The 17,988-nt window shown below is 36.1% G+C and overlaps 1 protein-coding gene across 1 annotated transcript in view; it reads left to right on the plus strand.

The window, feature by feature from the left end:
• LOC127835069 (uncharacterized) overlaps positions 1-6,742 on the plus strand; it is a 191,392-nt gene extending 184,650 nt beyond the window's left edge. The window contains exon 34 of the mRNA XM_052361314.1: positions 4,975-6,742. Within this exon, the coding sequence (XP_052217274.1) occupies positions 4,975-5,059 (85 nt within the window). The 3' untranslated portion in view covers positions 5,060-6,742. The remainder of the gene's footprint in view (positions 1-4,974) is intronic.
• The last annotated feature ends 11,246 nt before the right edge of the window (positions 6,743-17,988 follow it).

Raw genomic sequence — 17,988 nt, forward strand, 5'->3', positions numbered from 1 at the left:
TTAGCAATGCTTAGGAAATAGACTTGCATGACATTCATCAGTTTCCATCAGAATTGGCTTTTCTGCGTGTGCGATTTTTGGAAAATAGAAAATAATTAAAAATAAACGTGTGCATTTTGGAAGAATGACACACAACTGATTGTTGTTTAACGTCTGAAAGGTTGAAATGTAACGAGATTTTCTTCCGTTCCACACATGTATCCTGGTAACGGGATAGACATATGAGTATACTGTACACGTTGCCTTTTTGGAGAATTAATTAGATTAACAAAGAGAGTTCGAACAAATAGAAAGGAATTAAGAAATAAAAGAGTTATAGTAATTTACCATTTTTTATAAGATCATAATTATGAACTGCCTATTAGTGTGCATATTTTTATATCAGAAATGCCACGGAAGCAGCTCGGATAGCCGGCGCTCAGTTGGACGGCTTTCTGTTCAATATTCGCAAGCTGGTGTTTGACACGTGCTACATCATCATCATATACCTATCTGGTATCGTCATCAAGGAGTTGCTTTGTGCAGTCCTCTGGATTTATGTCAAGAGGTGGGTCACTAATGTCACGATTTGCTCGAAAGATATAAGTTTCTAGCGGCATGATACGTAAGCAAGAGGTAGGTCGTATACTAAGTGTCACAATTAGTCCGCAACATGTGAATAAATAGTACAAGGATCAATACGCAAGAGGTCAGTCAATAGAGTAAGGATCAGTACGCAAGAGGTCAGTCAATAGAGTAAGGATCAGTACGCAAAAGGTCAGTCAATAGAGTAAGGATCAGTACGCAAGAGGTCAGTCAATAGAGTAAGGATCAGTACGCAAGAGGTCAGTCAATAGAGTGAGGATCAGTGCGCAAGAGGTCAGTCAATGGAGTAAGGATCAGTACGCAAGAGGTCAGTCAAAAGAGTAAGGATCAGTACGCAAGAGGTCAGTCAATAGAGTAAGGATCAGTACGCAAGAGGTCAGTCAATAGAGTAAGGATCAGTACGCAAGAGGTCAGTCAATAGAATAAGGATCAATACGCAAGAGGTCAGTCAATAGAGTAAGGACCAGTGCGCAAGAGGTCAGTCAATAGAGTAAGGATCAGTACTCAAGAGGTCAGTCAATAGAGTAAGGATCAATAGGCAAAAGGTCAGTCAATAGAGTAAGGATCAGTACGGAAGAGGTCAGTCAATAGAGTAAGGATCCGTGCGCAAGAGGTCAGTAAATAGAGTAAGGATCAGTGCGCAAGAGGTCAGTCAATAGTGGTGTATGGTTAATTGCACAAGAGGTTAATCAATAGAGTAAGGATCAGTGCGCAAGAGGTTAGTAAAAAGAGTAAGGATCAGTACTCAAGAGGTCAGTAAATAGAGTAAGGATCAGTGTGCAAGAGGTAAGTAAATAGAGTAAGGATCAGTGTGCAAGAGGTCAGTCAATATAGTAAGGATCAGTGTGCAAGAGGTCAGTCAATATAGTAAGGATCAGTGCGCAAGAGGTCAATCAATAGTGTAAGGATCAGTACTCAAGATGTCAATAAATAAAGTAAGGATCAGTGCGCAAGAGGTCAGTCAAATGAGTAAGGATCAGTGCGCAAGAGGTCAGTCAATAGAGTAAGGATCAGTGCGCAAGAGGTCAGTAAATAAGGTAAGGATCAGTGCATAAGAGGTCAGTCAATAGAGTAAGGATCAGTGCGCAAGAGGTCAGTCAAAAGAGTAAGGATTAATGCGCAAGAGGTCAGTAAATAGAGTAAGGATCAGTGCACAAGAGGTCAGTAAATAGAGTAAGGATCAGTGCGCAAGAGGTCAGTCAATAGAGTAAGGATCAGTGCGCAAGATGTCAGTAAATAAGGTAAGGATCAGTGCATAAGAGGTCAGTAAATAGAGTAAGGATAAAAGCGCAAGAGGTCAGTCAATTGAGTAAGGATCAGTACGCAAGAGGTCAGTCAAAAGAGTAAGGATTACTGCGCAAGAGGTCAGTAAATAGAGTAAGGATCATTGCACAAGAGGTCAATAAATAGAGTAAGGATCAGTGCGCAAGAGGTCAGTCAATAGAGTAAGGATCAGTGCGCAAGAGGTCAGTAAATAAGGTAAGGATCAGTGTATAAGAGGTCAGTCAATAGAGTAAGGATCAGTGCGCAAGAGTTCTGTAAATAGAGTAAGGATCAGTACGCAAGAGGTCAGTCAATAGAGTAAGGATCAGTGCGCAAGAGGTCAGTCAATAGAGTAAGGATTAGTACTCAAGAGGTCAGTAAATAGAGTAAGGATCAGTGCGCAAGAGGTCAGTCAATAGAGTAAGGATCAGTGCGCTAGAGGTCAGTAAATAGAGTAAGGGTCAGTGCGCAAGAGGTCAATCAATAGCGAAAAGATCAGTGCGCAAGAGGTCAGTCAATAGTGGTGTAAGGTTAATTGCACAAGAGGTCAATCAATAGAGTAAGGATCAACAAGAGGTCAGTCAATAGAGTAAGGATCAGTGCGCAAGAGGTCAGTCAATAGAGTAAGGATCAGTGCTCAAGAGGTCAGTCAATAGAGTAAGGATCAGTGCACAAGAGGTCAGTCAATAGAGTAAAGATCAGTGCGCAAGGTCAGTCAATAGTGGTGTAAGGTTAATTGCACAAGAGGTCAATCAATAGAGTAAGGATCAGTACTTAAGAGGCCAGTAAATAGAGTAAGGATCAGTTCACAAGAGGTCAGTCAATAGAGTAAGGATCAGTGTGCAAGAGGTCAGCAAATAGAGTAAGGATCAGTGCGCAAGAGGTCAGTCAATATGGTAAGGATCAGTGCGCAAGAGGTCAGTCAGTAGAGTAAGGATCAGTACTCAAGAGGTCAGTAAATAGATTAAGGATCAGTGTGCAAGAGGTCAGTCAATATAGTAAGGATCAGTGCGCAAGATGTCAGTCAATAGAGTAAAGATCAGTGCGCAAGAGTTCAGTCAATAGTGGTGTATGGTTAATGCACAAGAGGTCAATCAATAGAGTAAGGATCAGTACTCAAGAGGTCAGTAAATACAGTAAGGATCAGTGCGCAAGAGGTCAATCAATAGAGTAAGGATCAGTACGCAAGAGGTCAGTAAATAGAGTAAGGATCAGTACGCAAGAGGTCAGAAAATAGAGTAAGGATCAGTGCGCAAGAGGTCAGTCAATAGAGTAAGGATCAGTACGCAAGAGGTCAGTTAATAGAGTAATGATCAGTACGCAAGAGGTCAGTAAATAGAGTAAGGATCAGTTCACATGAGGTCAGTCAGTAGAGTAAGGATCAGTGCGCAAGAGGTCAGTAAATTGAGTAAGGATCAGTATTCAAGAGGTCAGTAAATAGAGTAAGGATCAGTGTGCAAGAGGTAAGTCAATAGAGTAAGGATCAGTGTGCAAGAGGTCAGTCAATATAGTAAGGATCAGTGCGCAAGATGTCAGTCAATAGAGTAAGGATCAGTGCGCAAGAGTTCAGTCAATAGTGGTGTAAGGTTAATTGCACAAGAGGTCAATCAATAGAGTAAGGATCAGTACTCAAGAGGTCAGTAAATAGAGTAAGGATCAGTGCGCATCAGGTCAGTCAATAGAGTAAGGATCAGTGTGCAAGAGGTCAGTAAATAGAGTAAGAATCGGTGCGCATGAGGTCAGTCAATAGAGGAAGGATCAGTGCGCAAGAGGTCAGTCAATATAGTAAGGATCAGTGCGCAAGATGTTAGTCAATAGAGTAAGGATCAGTGCGCAAGAGGTCAGTCAATGGTGGTGTATGGTTAATTGCACAAGAGGTCAATCAATAGAGTAAGGATCAGTGCGCAAGAGGTTAGTAAATAGAGTAAGGATCAGTACGCAAGAGGTCAGTCAATAGAGTAAGGATCAGTGCATAAGAGGTTAGTAAATAGAGTAAGGATCAGTACGCAAGAGGTCAGTCAATAGAGTAAGGATCAGTGCACAAGAGGTCAGTCAATAGAGTAAGGATCAGTACGCAAGAGGTTAGTCAATAGAGTAAGGATCAGTGCACAAGAGGTCAATCAATAGAGTAAGGATCAGTACGCAAGAGGTCAGCAAATAGAGTAAGGATCAGTACTCAAGAAGTCAGTCAACAGAATAAGGATCAGTGCGCAAGAGATCAGTCAATAGAGTAAGGATCGGTACTCAAGCGGTCAGTCAATAGAGTAAGGATCAGTGCGCAAGAGGTCAATCAATAGAGTAAGGATCCGTGCGCAAGAGGTCAGTCAATAGAGTAAGGATCAGTGCGCAAGAGGTCAGTCAATAGAGTAAGGATCAGTACGCGAGAGGTCAGTCAATAGTGGTGTAAGGTTAATTTAACAAGAGGTCAATTGATAGAGTAAGGATCAGTACTCAAGAGGTCAGTCAATAGTGTAAGGATCAGTGCACAACATGTCGTTAATAGTGAAAATCAGTACGCAAGGGGTCAGTCGATAGTGTAAATAAACAGTACATAAGATGTCAGTTAATAGTGTAAGAATCAGTACGCAAGAGGTCAGTCGATAGTTTAAGGATTAGTTCGCATGATGTCGGTCAATAATGTAAGAATTAATATTCAAGAGGTCAGTAACTGGTGTAACAATTATTGAGTAAAAGGTCATTCAGTTATGTCACAATTAGTTAGCTAGAGGTCAGTCTATAGAGTAACGATTAGTGAGTGTGACGATTAGTGAGCAAGAGGTCAGTGTCGTTTTTATCAACTGTTCATGGTGCGGTATAAGAAGAGATACCGTATCGTTGGTGGTTGATACTTACTTTAAATATAATAACTATCTAACTCCAGAAACTGTTATCACTTGCAAGTTATTTAATTGCACAAAATAGGCAAGTTAGAATTATTTAAGCGAGAACAATAATAGACATTGATGGATTACTTGAGGTAAAGTGGACAACATATAGTAGTTATTGAAGATAGCCCATACAACAAAAATCACAATATATCCAATTTTCAGGCCATTGTTGAACTCCTATCTGTTAACACAATTCAAACGGAATATTGTATGAACGGCTTGTGTTTTTTTCATGCAGGTCGGGCTTCATGAGTTTGCGGATTATTTACGAGACGGACGAGGTGCCTGGATCATCGGATACCTCCACCTTAAATAAGACATGAACACAACGTCGTGCATAATGTTTATGGCGTAATGTTTATGGATATCTTTGATACATATGCATCCTTCAACGGTTACATGGACACAGCGTGGAATTATGCAGAGCTTTTATTGCTATGCATGGATAGTGTTTGCAATGAAAGGAGCTTGGTTAATATTGTTTCAATATGACTACATAGGTCTCTGTGTGAACTTATCTATTAAAATTGTTTGTGAGACATATAACTGTCTGTCAGGACAATGTTCAAATACACAGAGTTCTTTGGCGCTGATTACATAATTGAAAACGAATAGCCAGTGCTCTGCTGGTTCCAAAGTTTAGGTAATTTATTTTGAACTATCAAGAATGATGCGATATCGGAACATGCACTACATGAATTTAGCATAATGAAATAGTAATAAGTATTCAGCACTTTGTGTTACAGATAAATACTAATAACATTTATCTTTAGCTTATAAGTGCTATAATTTTGACAAAAAAAATTACTATTGTACATATATGTCCTTTTATAATACAAATTTGTTCTATTATTGTTATTGCTGTTTGTGTGTGTTAGCTAAACATGTATAATTGCTCGAAACTTAAATAACTCATGTGTTAATTGTCTGTAATGGTTACAATTACTGTTTTATGTTATGCTTCATAGTATGTTTATGTTCTGATGAGCTTTATAGAGAAATTATTTGGGCGGTCCATTTAGTTCGTATTATACTCTTACTAGAACAAACTCATTTGTCCAACGATTTTCATATGCTGATTGATATATTTTTTCATATTTAAGAAATGGAAACTTCTGGTATGAAATCATGCTGAAACATCTTCAAAGATGGCTTGAATATTTTTTTTCTGTTTCACCAGTTGAGTAAAATTAACTACATAACGTTTATTTGCATGAACACATAGCTCGAAGAACATTTCGATTTTCCATTTCCAACTGTTTTATAAAGTATTCAGTCTAGTGCAATTGTATTTATAATAGAAGTTAAACGTTCGTCATTTTTTTCATCTTTGTGTCAATATATCGTAACAGATTTTTTTTGTAATTCATTTGCATTGCGTGCATTTACTTTTTGCAATAATAATGAGTCGTAATGTATATTTTGCGGTCCAAGAAGTCAAGACCTTGTTGGTTATTTACCTATAATTTTAAATTGTATAGAATTGTTAATATACACGTTATACAAAGGCCGTTCTCGACATTTCTTTATAATTGTTTGAATCGCATCATGCAAAACTGGGTTTTATATCATATGCGGCCAGCATCGACTCTGGCCAGAATGTGCGAATGGATAAGACCCGTCTTTGCACGACGCGGCTCAATTATTTAGGGCACGACATCTTAACACCAAATGTTGTTTATTCTTAAGTCTAACAACATACCCTGGACTGTTCTTTAATGGATATTTTCATGTATCGGAAATGTGTAATTTAAACAATCATTTATACATTTTACGTAAGAATTTCAATTGCGTGTTTTATAAAAACATGAAATGTTTACGCATGTCGTATATGCGTAGAATATTGTACCTTTTAGATTTTTGCTTCGTTTTAGTATTTGTGCGATCTCAGTTTCTTATATTAATGTTCATAACTTGTTAAGTGTTCATAGTATGTCATTATTAACATCTTATGCTGATAAACCAGTTGACACATAAAATAATAAAATACAGTCATGTTTGAGCTACGAACGCTTTTTTCTTTTCCTATTGACCTTTCTTTCTAAACACTGCGCAGTCTAATCGTCCACTTGTTATTTTGGACAACACATGTGTAATGCTTGAATACTGACTATAGTCCCTGAACACTGACGGGCACTGTAATAACTGGCATATAGTGCGTGGAAAAACGATTTTTTTGTGGCAAATGATTCTGCATGCCGGAGTACTGGCTTCCACTCTAAGGCAACTGACTCGCAATGCAAGACAACTGAGTCTCGTTTCCGGGCAACTGTCTATCGGTGCCTGAAAACTGCCTATCAGTGCAAGACAATATTGTCTATCGGTGCCGGAAAACAGTGCAAGACAACTGTCCAGCGGTGCCGGATAACTGACTCGCAGTGGTAGTCAACTTACTATCGGTGTCTGACAACCGTCTGTCAGTGCTATTAAAAAATACTTTATGTTGCAAGACTTGTGTGCTTGCACTCCCAAACTTAAGGGTTGGTATTCGATCGCTCTGAAAACACGTCGATAAACCCTTGTAATTGTCCACGCTCATTGATTCACCTACAAAATTGCTCCGAGTTTAAAATACCTCTCAATTTAAACTTATCGGCACGCTCCAACGCGCCAGTAGTCGGATGCAACAGATTGTCCCGAGGCTTTATCTTTATGATTCATGTAAAGAATCGTCTGCAGGTGATGTCATATTTAACGTATCAATTTAAATCGCTTGCCTAATGTGAAAGTATCCCGCTGAAGAAATTAAGAACATTGTATTCTACTGCAAATAAAATAGAACAATAACTCGGGGACGTACGAATCATCGAGCATTGCAAAAATTGGGTTGCACAAACATACTTTATAAAAGATGACATAAGCCATGTTTCAGGTCAATCGCTTAAGAAATATGAAAGAAGCCCACTTTCCAAACCTCTGGTGTGTATGCAGACAAAGCGAACTACGTATAGATCCAATCGGGACACCTCGGACAATTCCGCCATATCGGCGATCGTCTCTCGGGTGTATTTGGTGGAAGGATATGTCTAACGCCTCTAGGCGGAAGATATTACACCGAAAATATAGTTCGGGTTACACACCATTAAATTTGCACTAAATTAACTGATAATATAGATATAAAAGGACCAATGTTATTGTTAAACATTAGTTGTCATAACATACAAAATATTCAAATGTTAATTACATGTTTAGAAAGCCAATTAGTTGTTTCTTGAAGTATAAACAATACCATTATTCAAACTTAAAGAACCAGTATTTCTTATTATTGCATTAATTACCGGGGCCCGTATTCTCCAACCAATTCTTAGACTTAAGAATAAAAAATAGACTTAGAACCAAGAAAAATGTGTTCAGTGTTTGAATATATACAGGCCTCCACTGGTGATTATGTCATTAACAAAATGTTCTATATGAAGAATAATATAGATAGAGATATTTACTGCAGAGTTTGACTCAAAATTAAAGAAATTCTTGAATATTCTAATTTAAAGAATTTTCTTTATTCTTAGACTTAAGTCTAAGAATTGTTTGGTGAATACGGGCCCTGTACAACATTGCGGATGTTCTGCAGGGCGACAAACTTTGAGATTTAATCCATATGTTTAGGTTCTATACCATAAACAATCGTACAACACTGTACAGTGGTACAGGGAAAACTCTTCGGTGTAATATAAGAAATAGTAAACTCCACTTAGATCCCCCCCCAAAAAAAAAACATTATAGTGACAAGCCAGGCAGTCACAAACTGTATACAGACAAAAGCCATATAGCCCTCAGTGGGGTTTACTATTACCAGTATTGAGACACCTAAAGGGTTTCGCAGGATGGAATAAGTGGAGAGCTTGATTGAATTTGAGAAACAATTCTTTCTGTGCATTTGATGATGGCAACCATATAGTACTTCTGGCAGATATTTTTTATATTTTAGCCTAGGCAACTAAATTCCAGATGTTGTTATTCTGGCCAGACCGATACTCTTTAGCTGGGCAACCAAAAAACTAAATATGGTCAACTGTGCAGGCAACAATTGTAACTAGAAGTGGCGCGGCAGAGGCCGACGCGTATCCCCACGCCGCATGTTTGACCCAGTAAGCATTTAAATGAACCTGGTGGTGAATATAATGGATCAGCCCTGTTTTAGCCTTAAGTGTAAATTGGTTATTCCAATACTGTGGAGACACCAATAACACATATAAACAAATTAAGAATACAGTTTTTATGCCCCCGGTAGGGTGGCATATAGTTTTTGAATTGTCCGTCAGTCTGTCTGTCCTTCCGTCTGAAAACTTTAACATTGCCCTAACTTTTGCAATATTGAAGATAGCAACTTGATATTTGGCATGCATGTGCATCTCATGTAGCTGCACATTTTGAGTGGTGAAAAGTCAAGGTCATCCTTCAAGGTCAAATATATGGCTTCAAAGCGGCGCAATAGGGGGTATTGTTTTTCTGACAAACACATCTCTTGTTTTTAAATGAAAAACCAAAGATTTTGTTGGAATTTAATAAGGCATCGAGTATACATTTTAAAACTCAATTTTCCACAATATGAAACAACTTTTTTAAAAGGCACCAATAAATGCTCCTCCATCCCTTATGCACGCTAAACCAAGAATCAGTTTTTTATAAGATTATCCTTCAAAATGGGCAATACTGTCAAAATGCCCTTTAACAACTCTTGTGACATGCAGCTGTAGTCTATTTTCTCTGTATTTTTTTTTTACAGTGAAACACATAATGTCATCTTCATAGATGTATAGCTCAGAATTCATTTTATACTATATAAATATGTTATGTGGTCTTATCTATACAAAAAAACCTGGATATTTATGAAAAAACACCATCTCCCTGTAAAGAGAGATGGCATTTGTTCACCATTAACATTTATATATTCAGTAAATTGTAAGCAACAAACATGAAAAATTTAGTCCCCCAGTCATCAAGTTTTTAAAGAGTTCAACTTTGCTTAAGTAATAATGCATCAATGTTGATTCTAACAAAAAAAGAGTAGTCATTTATGCCTAAACAGTTCTGCTTTCCAGAAGAAAGGACGTCAAACACAAGCTTTAAACCATTTTTAGTTTTAATTATTAAACAAGAGGGCCATGATGGCCCTGTATCGCTCCACTGCTGAAAAAGGCTGAAACAAATATTCTCTGCATGTGCAAATACTTAAATATAGGCCCTATTTAAGCACATTTATATTTTTGTGACCCCCTGGGCTGGGTCAAATTTAACCCCAGGGGCATAATTTGAGCAAACTTTGTAGAGGACTACTATATCTCACTACATACATGATGTGGTAGCCCTTGGTCCTAGAGTTAAGGACAAGATTTTTTTTTAAGTTTTCACAAAATAAGCAAGATGTAAGCGTATATAATGTTCAATTTTGTGACCCGCGGGTCAGGGTCAAATTTGACCCAAAGGGCATAATTTGAACAAACTTGGTAGAGGATAAGATGCTACTGCATACCAAATTTGGTAGCCATAGTCCGAATGGTTTTCTACAAGAAGATTTTTAAAGATTTCACAAAATAGGCGCTTTTTAAGCGTTATTCAATTTTGTGACCCCCCAGGGCAGGGTCCAAGTTAACCCAGAGGCATTATTTGAACAAATTTGGTAGAGGTTTATTTTAGATGTCACTACATACCAAATGGTAGCCCTAAGCCCAATGGTTATGGACAAGAATTTTTGAAGTTTTCACAAAATAGGCCTTATATAAGCATATGTTCAATTTTGTGACCCCGGGGCAGAGTCAAATTTGACCCCAGGGGCATAATTTGAACAAATTTGGTAGAGGACTATGAGATGTCTCTACATACCAAATTTGATAGCCCTAGGCCCAATGATTATTGACGATAGGATTTTGAAAGTTTTCACAAAATAGGCCTTATATAAGCAAATTTTCAATTTTGAGACCCCTGGGGCAGGGTCAAATTTGACCCCAGGGGCATAATTTGGACAAATTTGAAAGAGGTTCACCCCAGGAACATTCCTGAGAAATTTCATCAGAATTGGACGAGTAGTTTAGGAGAAGAAGATGTTTAAAGGAAAAGTTAACGCGCGGACGGACGCACGCACGCACGACGAACACAGGACCATGACATAAGCCCTGCTGGTTTTTGGCCAGTGGAGCTCAAAAGATATTCAGCGTTTATCCTGATTTTGTAATATAGTATGAAAAATAACGTTTTTATTTGATTCTGTAGTAGAAACAAAGAAGAACCCTTTTCTTTTCAAAGTAAAAGTTTTATAATTATGATTAATTGCCAGGACATAATTATGGGCCTTTGTTTTTGACATCTGATATCTTGTGAAGCTAATAATGGTGCCCTAATACGAATGATACATGACATTAAGTAAAACAAAACAAAATTACTGCATAAGTGTGTGAGATAGAGAAAATTATCAAAAATCAATGAAAATTTTATTTGCATATTAAATACAACACACTTTGACAACAAAAAGTATTGTTTGTATAATCAATATGAACATAATCTAAGTTGCTGTTAATATGGGATCCCCACCAGGATATGAACCTGGATTTCCTCTCCATATAGAAAGGTGTGTTTGCTTACACTATAAGGATGTTCCAATTAACAGCAATAATACTGGTTACATTATTTCTGTAAACTATATTAATTGTTTAATTAAGTCTTGACACAAAATGTGTAAATACACGTTTTAAGCTTTTTAAAAACAATTTATTCTCCATCAATTTTTTAAGGCAACTGTCACATTGATAATGACATATATCATAAGGGCTCGCCTTTAAAGCTGCTCTGGCTCATGTTTTTCCACCAGCACTGAACCTGAAATCAGAAAAAGATTATTAAAAACAACTTTTTTTTGTTATAGAAACAATAAAATGCCTTTTTTATTTCAATAGATTATTGATCCCCATAAAAATCTGGACCATAACCCAACAACTCGTTGAAAATGTGTTTGCTTATTCACATCTGTGAGTACATGTGTTGGTACATGTGACAGTGAGGCGGTAAGATACTGCAACAACTAAATCGAAACAAATATTCAAATAACTACAATGGTATGTTTCTTATGCTAGCAATTAAGTAGCAAAGTAATGAGAATAACTAAATATGACATTTTGGGCTGCACTAACTATTAAGATCTATATAATGTTCAATGAACTTTATATACAAACAGGGCCGAGTTGCAACATTTTACAAGATAAAACGTTTGATTACTTGTACGGTAAGAAATAACACTTTTTAATTGATGTAACATGCATCAAAATAATCCCAAATAGTTTAAACAAAAAACACAGAAATATTAATTGACTAGACAGTAGATTGACATGAACAGACAGTAAAATAGAGTTTTGGAATGGTCATGTTCATCAGATCATGAACAAAAATAACAAAATTGGGACAATCAAAGCTCTACACAGTTTCCAACTAGTATTTTCAATGTAAAAGAAACAGATTAAGAAAAAAAGATGTACACAGAACATATGCTTGGAAAGTTCTGGGATTATTTCATCAAAATTTCTTCAAGAAAGTATAATGTGCTGAAAAGTTTAGCTTAATAAAAAAACACTTAACAATATATATATATATATATAATGTTACAGATATTCACATATAAACATTGGGGACGATTGAACTTAACCGGTACGCAACAGTTAACATCAAACAGCGTACCCTAACCCTAACCCTTAACACCTAACACATACCAACTAACGCAACACCTTATAATCCTTTTATCGTAATATATTTCCTTAGTATCGGGGGGCTACCGCCCCCAAACCCCCGCTTTGTCGAAAGTGGTAAACAACTGCGTACCGGTAAAGTTCAATCTAGCCAAACATTGTTACTGAACTCAACAGAAAGCACTTTAAAAGTTTCAATGACTTAACATATCGTTGTTGAAAACAAGGGGCGCTTGCTGCACTGGTAACAACACAATTATATAAGGCGATAATTTGCTCATAAAATGTCCATAATCAAGAATTAGGTAAACATTGTGGGCAGTCAATCGTTTGGCATATAGGTGTTTGAACTAAATTGCATCCGATAAACAAAATGGCAGCAAAAGCTATTGATGCTATGTACATTGAAAACCCGCAGAACTAGATATAATAAGCGCTTGGTGAAATCTACAATTAATTATGCTCACCATCTTGAAATAAAATGTTCTTCAGCAAGCGTCGATTCTTTCTTGTGTCTGATGCGCAATACACAACTGATTGCTTATTATGCCACTTGAAGTGATAAATAGTAATAACACATTTAATTAATATATCAGTGAACTAAATCTTGCAATAGACTAACACTAGTATAAATTATTACATTTTTTGACTTAATACATGGACATGTATAACTATGCTGTTTACAAATTTAGATAAGAGTGGGTCTCACTAAACACTGCAAAGACACTCACAGTCTAGCAAAGGCTACAAAGACAAGTAAAGTCAGATCAAAACACAAATAAGTTAACCAGTGTATAATAAATTTAAGACTATTAGGGGAATATATTAAGGAGGAACAAAGATTTTAACATAATTTTTTTTAATTTGGTCTACAGTAGTTTAGATATAATTCCAGACAAGTTATAACAAAGGCAATCCAAGAGTTACAGTGGGTTTATTGGACTTTGTGTACCTTTGCTACACTTTGTGTGTGTGTTTTTGTAGTGTTTAGTGTGAGCGTTACGGCATGTAAACAATAGCTTCTTTTAATTTTAGAGACATGTGATTAATGCTATAATGCTTCTTAAACTACGGAAAAACGTTTCGGTGTAATGTTTAGAGAATGTTTTTAATCATGTTTTTAATTTATTGTAATTAACATGTACATGTTCTTTACAATATATTCATATTTCTGCTCAAATGATATGCATCCATTGTTCACAGTGATTTTTGTATTTTAGCTAATCTACAATTCGGATGTAATCATTTGGGACCTACTGGCGGGAATTTTTAAGTGAATTTTACTGGATATGATTAAAGGTAAACTAAGGTTAAACAGCTATGCTGAAAAAAAGAAAGGAAGTCTTCCTTAACTGGGCCCAATCCACTGATCATTGGAGTAAAAGTCAAGCGCTTAAACCAATGGGCTATCAGTGCTTCCATAGTCAGTGGTTTATTTTATACTTTATATGAGCATTCCTTGAAATATCACACAATCAAACAACAAAAAAAGAACTCTTCCAAATTATTTGTGTCATTAAATGCAATATTGATAAATGTAAACATTCGATCTAAAAAGCTCCAATAAAAAACATGAATAAAAATAAATAAAATAAAAAGGTAACCCTCAACTTGGCTAGAACCATTGACCCCTGGAGTAAAAGTCTACCGCTTAGACCACTGGGCCTTCTATGCGTATAACAATGAGTGATGTATTTTATACTTTATGTAAGCAATCCTTGTAGTGTCACAAATTATAACGAAAACAGTCAATTTAAAGGTGCAAAAAGAGGTCAAAAGATGCATATAATGGCTATTTTAGAGCAAGGTAAATGTTCAGTATTACTGTTTCCTTGCAAATATCATAACTAAAACCAAAATATGCGAATCTGAAAGATTGTTTTTAAATTTTCTCAATTTACAAAAACGTGAAAATTTTAAATTAACTTAATGTCATAGTCCAAATAATTAGACGTAATCTACCGATGTATACATGTATCGACCTCATATTTATAGGATAGATGAAAGTATTCGCGTTCAGAATAAATCTGAGCCAAGAGTCTGCCAAAGCAGAAATCATCAAAAGACTATTGCGGCAATTTATATTGCCTACATGAAGTCATTATTGATAATTAATACTATAGGAGTACTCATTGTCAATACTGGAATTTTTACATTTAAACAAGTGTAATTATGTTGTGGGAATTCACAGATTTACACTTAATATTATTTAAAGAATGTAATCTTGAAACAGACGAGCTACAAACAACACATTTAATGTTTCTTCTTTACGTCAGGTTTGAAACCGTGGGTCCGCCATCTTGTTTTCAAAAGTAGTTCCAAATCCAATATGACGGCCGCCTTCGTACATCAGAGAGACGGTGTGGTGTAGCCCACTGTCCGATGCGTTCAGATTGCGTATAGATCAAGTAATTCATTCACAGCGGGGTTATATTTATTCATTTTTTACTGAAGTGCGGCGACTAGTATGTAACACGTTTTGTTTTCGCTTATGGAAGGAGCAGTTATTTTACGGATCAATGTACATATTTTTGTTGTCAGAATATCTTGCATAGTGGTGATTTTTTGTGTAAATTATTGTAAATAAGTACTTCATTTGTGCCTATTACACTTACTACAAAATTTATTGCCAATAATACAAAGCTAATTCTTTTAATTAATAACTGATCACAGGGACTGGGCAATAATAAGAGATCACAGGGACTGGGCAAATACGCGAACCGGTGAAACTTTCTGGTTTTGTATAAAAACAAAACTTCTTTGTTCCACTACCCTAGCAACCACCTAGTTACTAATAAAGGCGCTATAGAGCGCGAAGCGCGACACGTGTTATTATTTGTAATAATAAGTATTGATAAAGGAAGCAGCCGCTTATCAATGAGGGGCACCATCACAGCACCCTAGTCTCATTACTATCAAGTCCTCCTACGTTTTAAAAAAAATCCCACATATATAAGGCTGCAGGCCTGACCCGTATCTTGCCAGTGGTATGGACCCTTTGGTATGGACCTTTAACCCCGCTCACTATCTAGCGTTTAAACTTTCGGGTAAACATTTAAACCGACTATTAATAGCTTATTTTATCTTAGTTAGAAGGTGATTTTTCCAGCGGTTCCGTAGTGTAGTGGTTACACGCTTGCTTCACATGTGAGAGGCCCAAGGTTCGAGCCCCAGTAGCATCAAATTATTTTATTTGTGTTCTATGTTAACTTTTTGTTTTGATGTAGACATTTTAGTTTAAATAAATATGCTGTTTTATTGTAACAATTTTTTGTTTTTATTATGCCCATGAAATATATGTGTGAGAGGGTGGGGGGATTCGTAAACACATTAAAACTTTTACAGTGTTTTCATATCAATGAGTACTCAATCCCTATAGTAAATGAGCAACGTAAGAATAAGTTCAGAATCATCTCCCCTTGAAGTTGAGAAAACTATGAAATTACGCCTACAAGATGAAGCAGATTTTTCAAAACCTACACAGTTCTGTTCCATTAATGAAAACTGCACACGGATGCCAGTAAAAAAAGGAAACCAATGTAAATACAATAACTATGAAATATTTGGGGGTGACAATACACAATCATAGATAATGGTTATTTGGAGGTTATAACACAACATCATAGATAATGGTTATTTGGGGGTTATAACACAAAATTATAGATAATGGTTATATCAGTATCTTTTTCTATTTTGTTTAAAATAATCGGCCAATATATTAATATTTACAGTAGAAAAAAATCGTTCCATGTAACTTCATTGAGTGCCTTTTACACTGCAATTCCCGACGCCTTTTGATGCTTTGCATCAATACTTATCTTGTAATCGTATTAATTGTAACTTATTTTAACTCATAATAATACTTAGTCACACGCTGATGCTTCAACTTAATAATAGTAATGAAAACTTGGAATATTTGGCTGACGTAATATTACTTTTAACTCGTCCTGTGCACTGGTGATATGTCAATGGTACTGCTTTGCTATAGTATGATGATATCTTCAGCCGTTCAAATAATAATAACTTTGAAACGATGAATTTCCGTAAGCATTACATTTCATAGTTTAAAAAATCAATAATTCATCGACACATTAATTCGCAGATTTCTGATTAAAAAACGAACTTGCCTCTATAGTTTTCCGATTTGTTTTTAGTTGTTCGCGTAAAAAAAGATACAAATTAGCTGGAAATTAACTTAGCTTCAGAGCGGATAGCATTATAAAACCTTAAAGGGATCTTTTCACGCTTTGGTAAATTGACAAAATTGAAAAAAGTTGTTTCAGATTCGTAAGTTTTCGTTTTAGTTATGATATTTGTGAGAAAACAGTAATACTGAACATTAACCATGCTCTAATATAGCCATTATATGCATCTGTTGACGATTTTAAAACCTAAAAATTATAAAGCGTTGCAACGCGAAACGATTGAATAATTTGGAGAGTTCTGTTTTTGTCGTTAAATTTTGTGAAACTACGAAGATTGCTTATATAAGGTATAAAATACGTCACGACTGTGTACTCGGCGGAATAGCTCAGTAGGCTTGAGCGTTTTTACTTCAGGACTCTGGCAGGACTCCAGGGGTCACTGGTTCGAAACCTGCTCCGGGCAATGTTCTTTTCCTTTTTTTATTTTTTTTTCTTGATTTTTTACTGGAGCTTTTACGATCCAATGTTTACATTTATCAATATAAAGCATTTAATGAATAAGTTATAAAAATGCCAAAATCTGTGAAAAGGCCCCTTTAAAGTTCAATGAAAATGATCTACAATGCGTCAGAGTGGGCATAAATCAGCTGTAATAGTGAGCGTTTAAGTTTATAAATGAACTTCACACATGTCATATCTCCACATCTTTGTACAGCACCATGTCATATCATTTTTTCATCAACACGTTGTATGTAAAGTCGAATTTTTCCACCAATACGAACTTTTTAAAGAAACCCTGGCGGATATGTTACTCGGGGACATTGGTTTATATAATTGTCGGTGAAAAAACTTTTTCACTGGCATACCTTTAAAGAAATTTGTAAATAAAGTGCTAAATATGGGACAAATCCCTGCATCGTCGACTTTAAATAGCCATATTTCAATAAATCCTGAATATTAATAACCAGGATTTTTCTAACATACATGGTAATACCTCCTTTGCATGCACCAACATAAATTTTATTTCAAAAATGCCTTTAAACAATAATAGAACTGGATTTACTTACCCTACCGAAATTCTTTGAAATATATCGGCTACATCTCTTAGCAGTCCAACTTCTCACAGCATGCCGGGTTTCCGGGGGTGATAATGTGAATATCGTGTTAAATGGAATATTTTTGAACGGAGCTTATATAGAAAAGAATCAATAAACATTGTTTGTATGTTACGTGTCGCGGAAGAGATTGTTTATGAATGATTACAAAAGTCGACTATCTGCTGCGTCTTAATGACGTAGTACAGGTCATTCATAATCTGAGGCTATTAATAGATTCGGGAAAACAACGCAATAGTATAAGGTAACGCTTTTTTATATTCTCAATTTATAAAACCTTGAACGTGAGTTCAACAATAACTTCAGGTATACGATAGAC

Source organism: Dreissena polymorpha, chromosome 6 (genome assembly GCF_020536995.1).
Source record: "Dreissena polymorpha isolate Duluth1 chromosome 6, UMN_Dpol_1.0, whole genome shotgun sequence".
Taxonomy (NCBI): Eukaryota; Metazoa; Mollusca; class Bivalvia; order Myida; family Dreissenidae; genus Dreissena; species Dreissena polymorpha.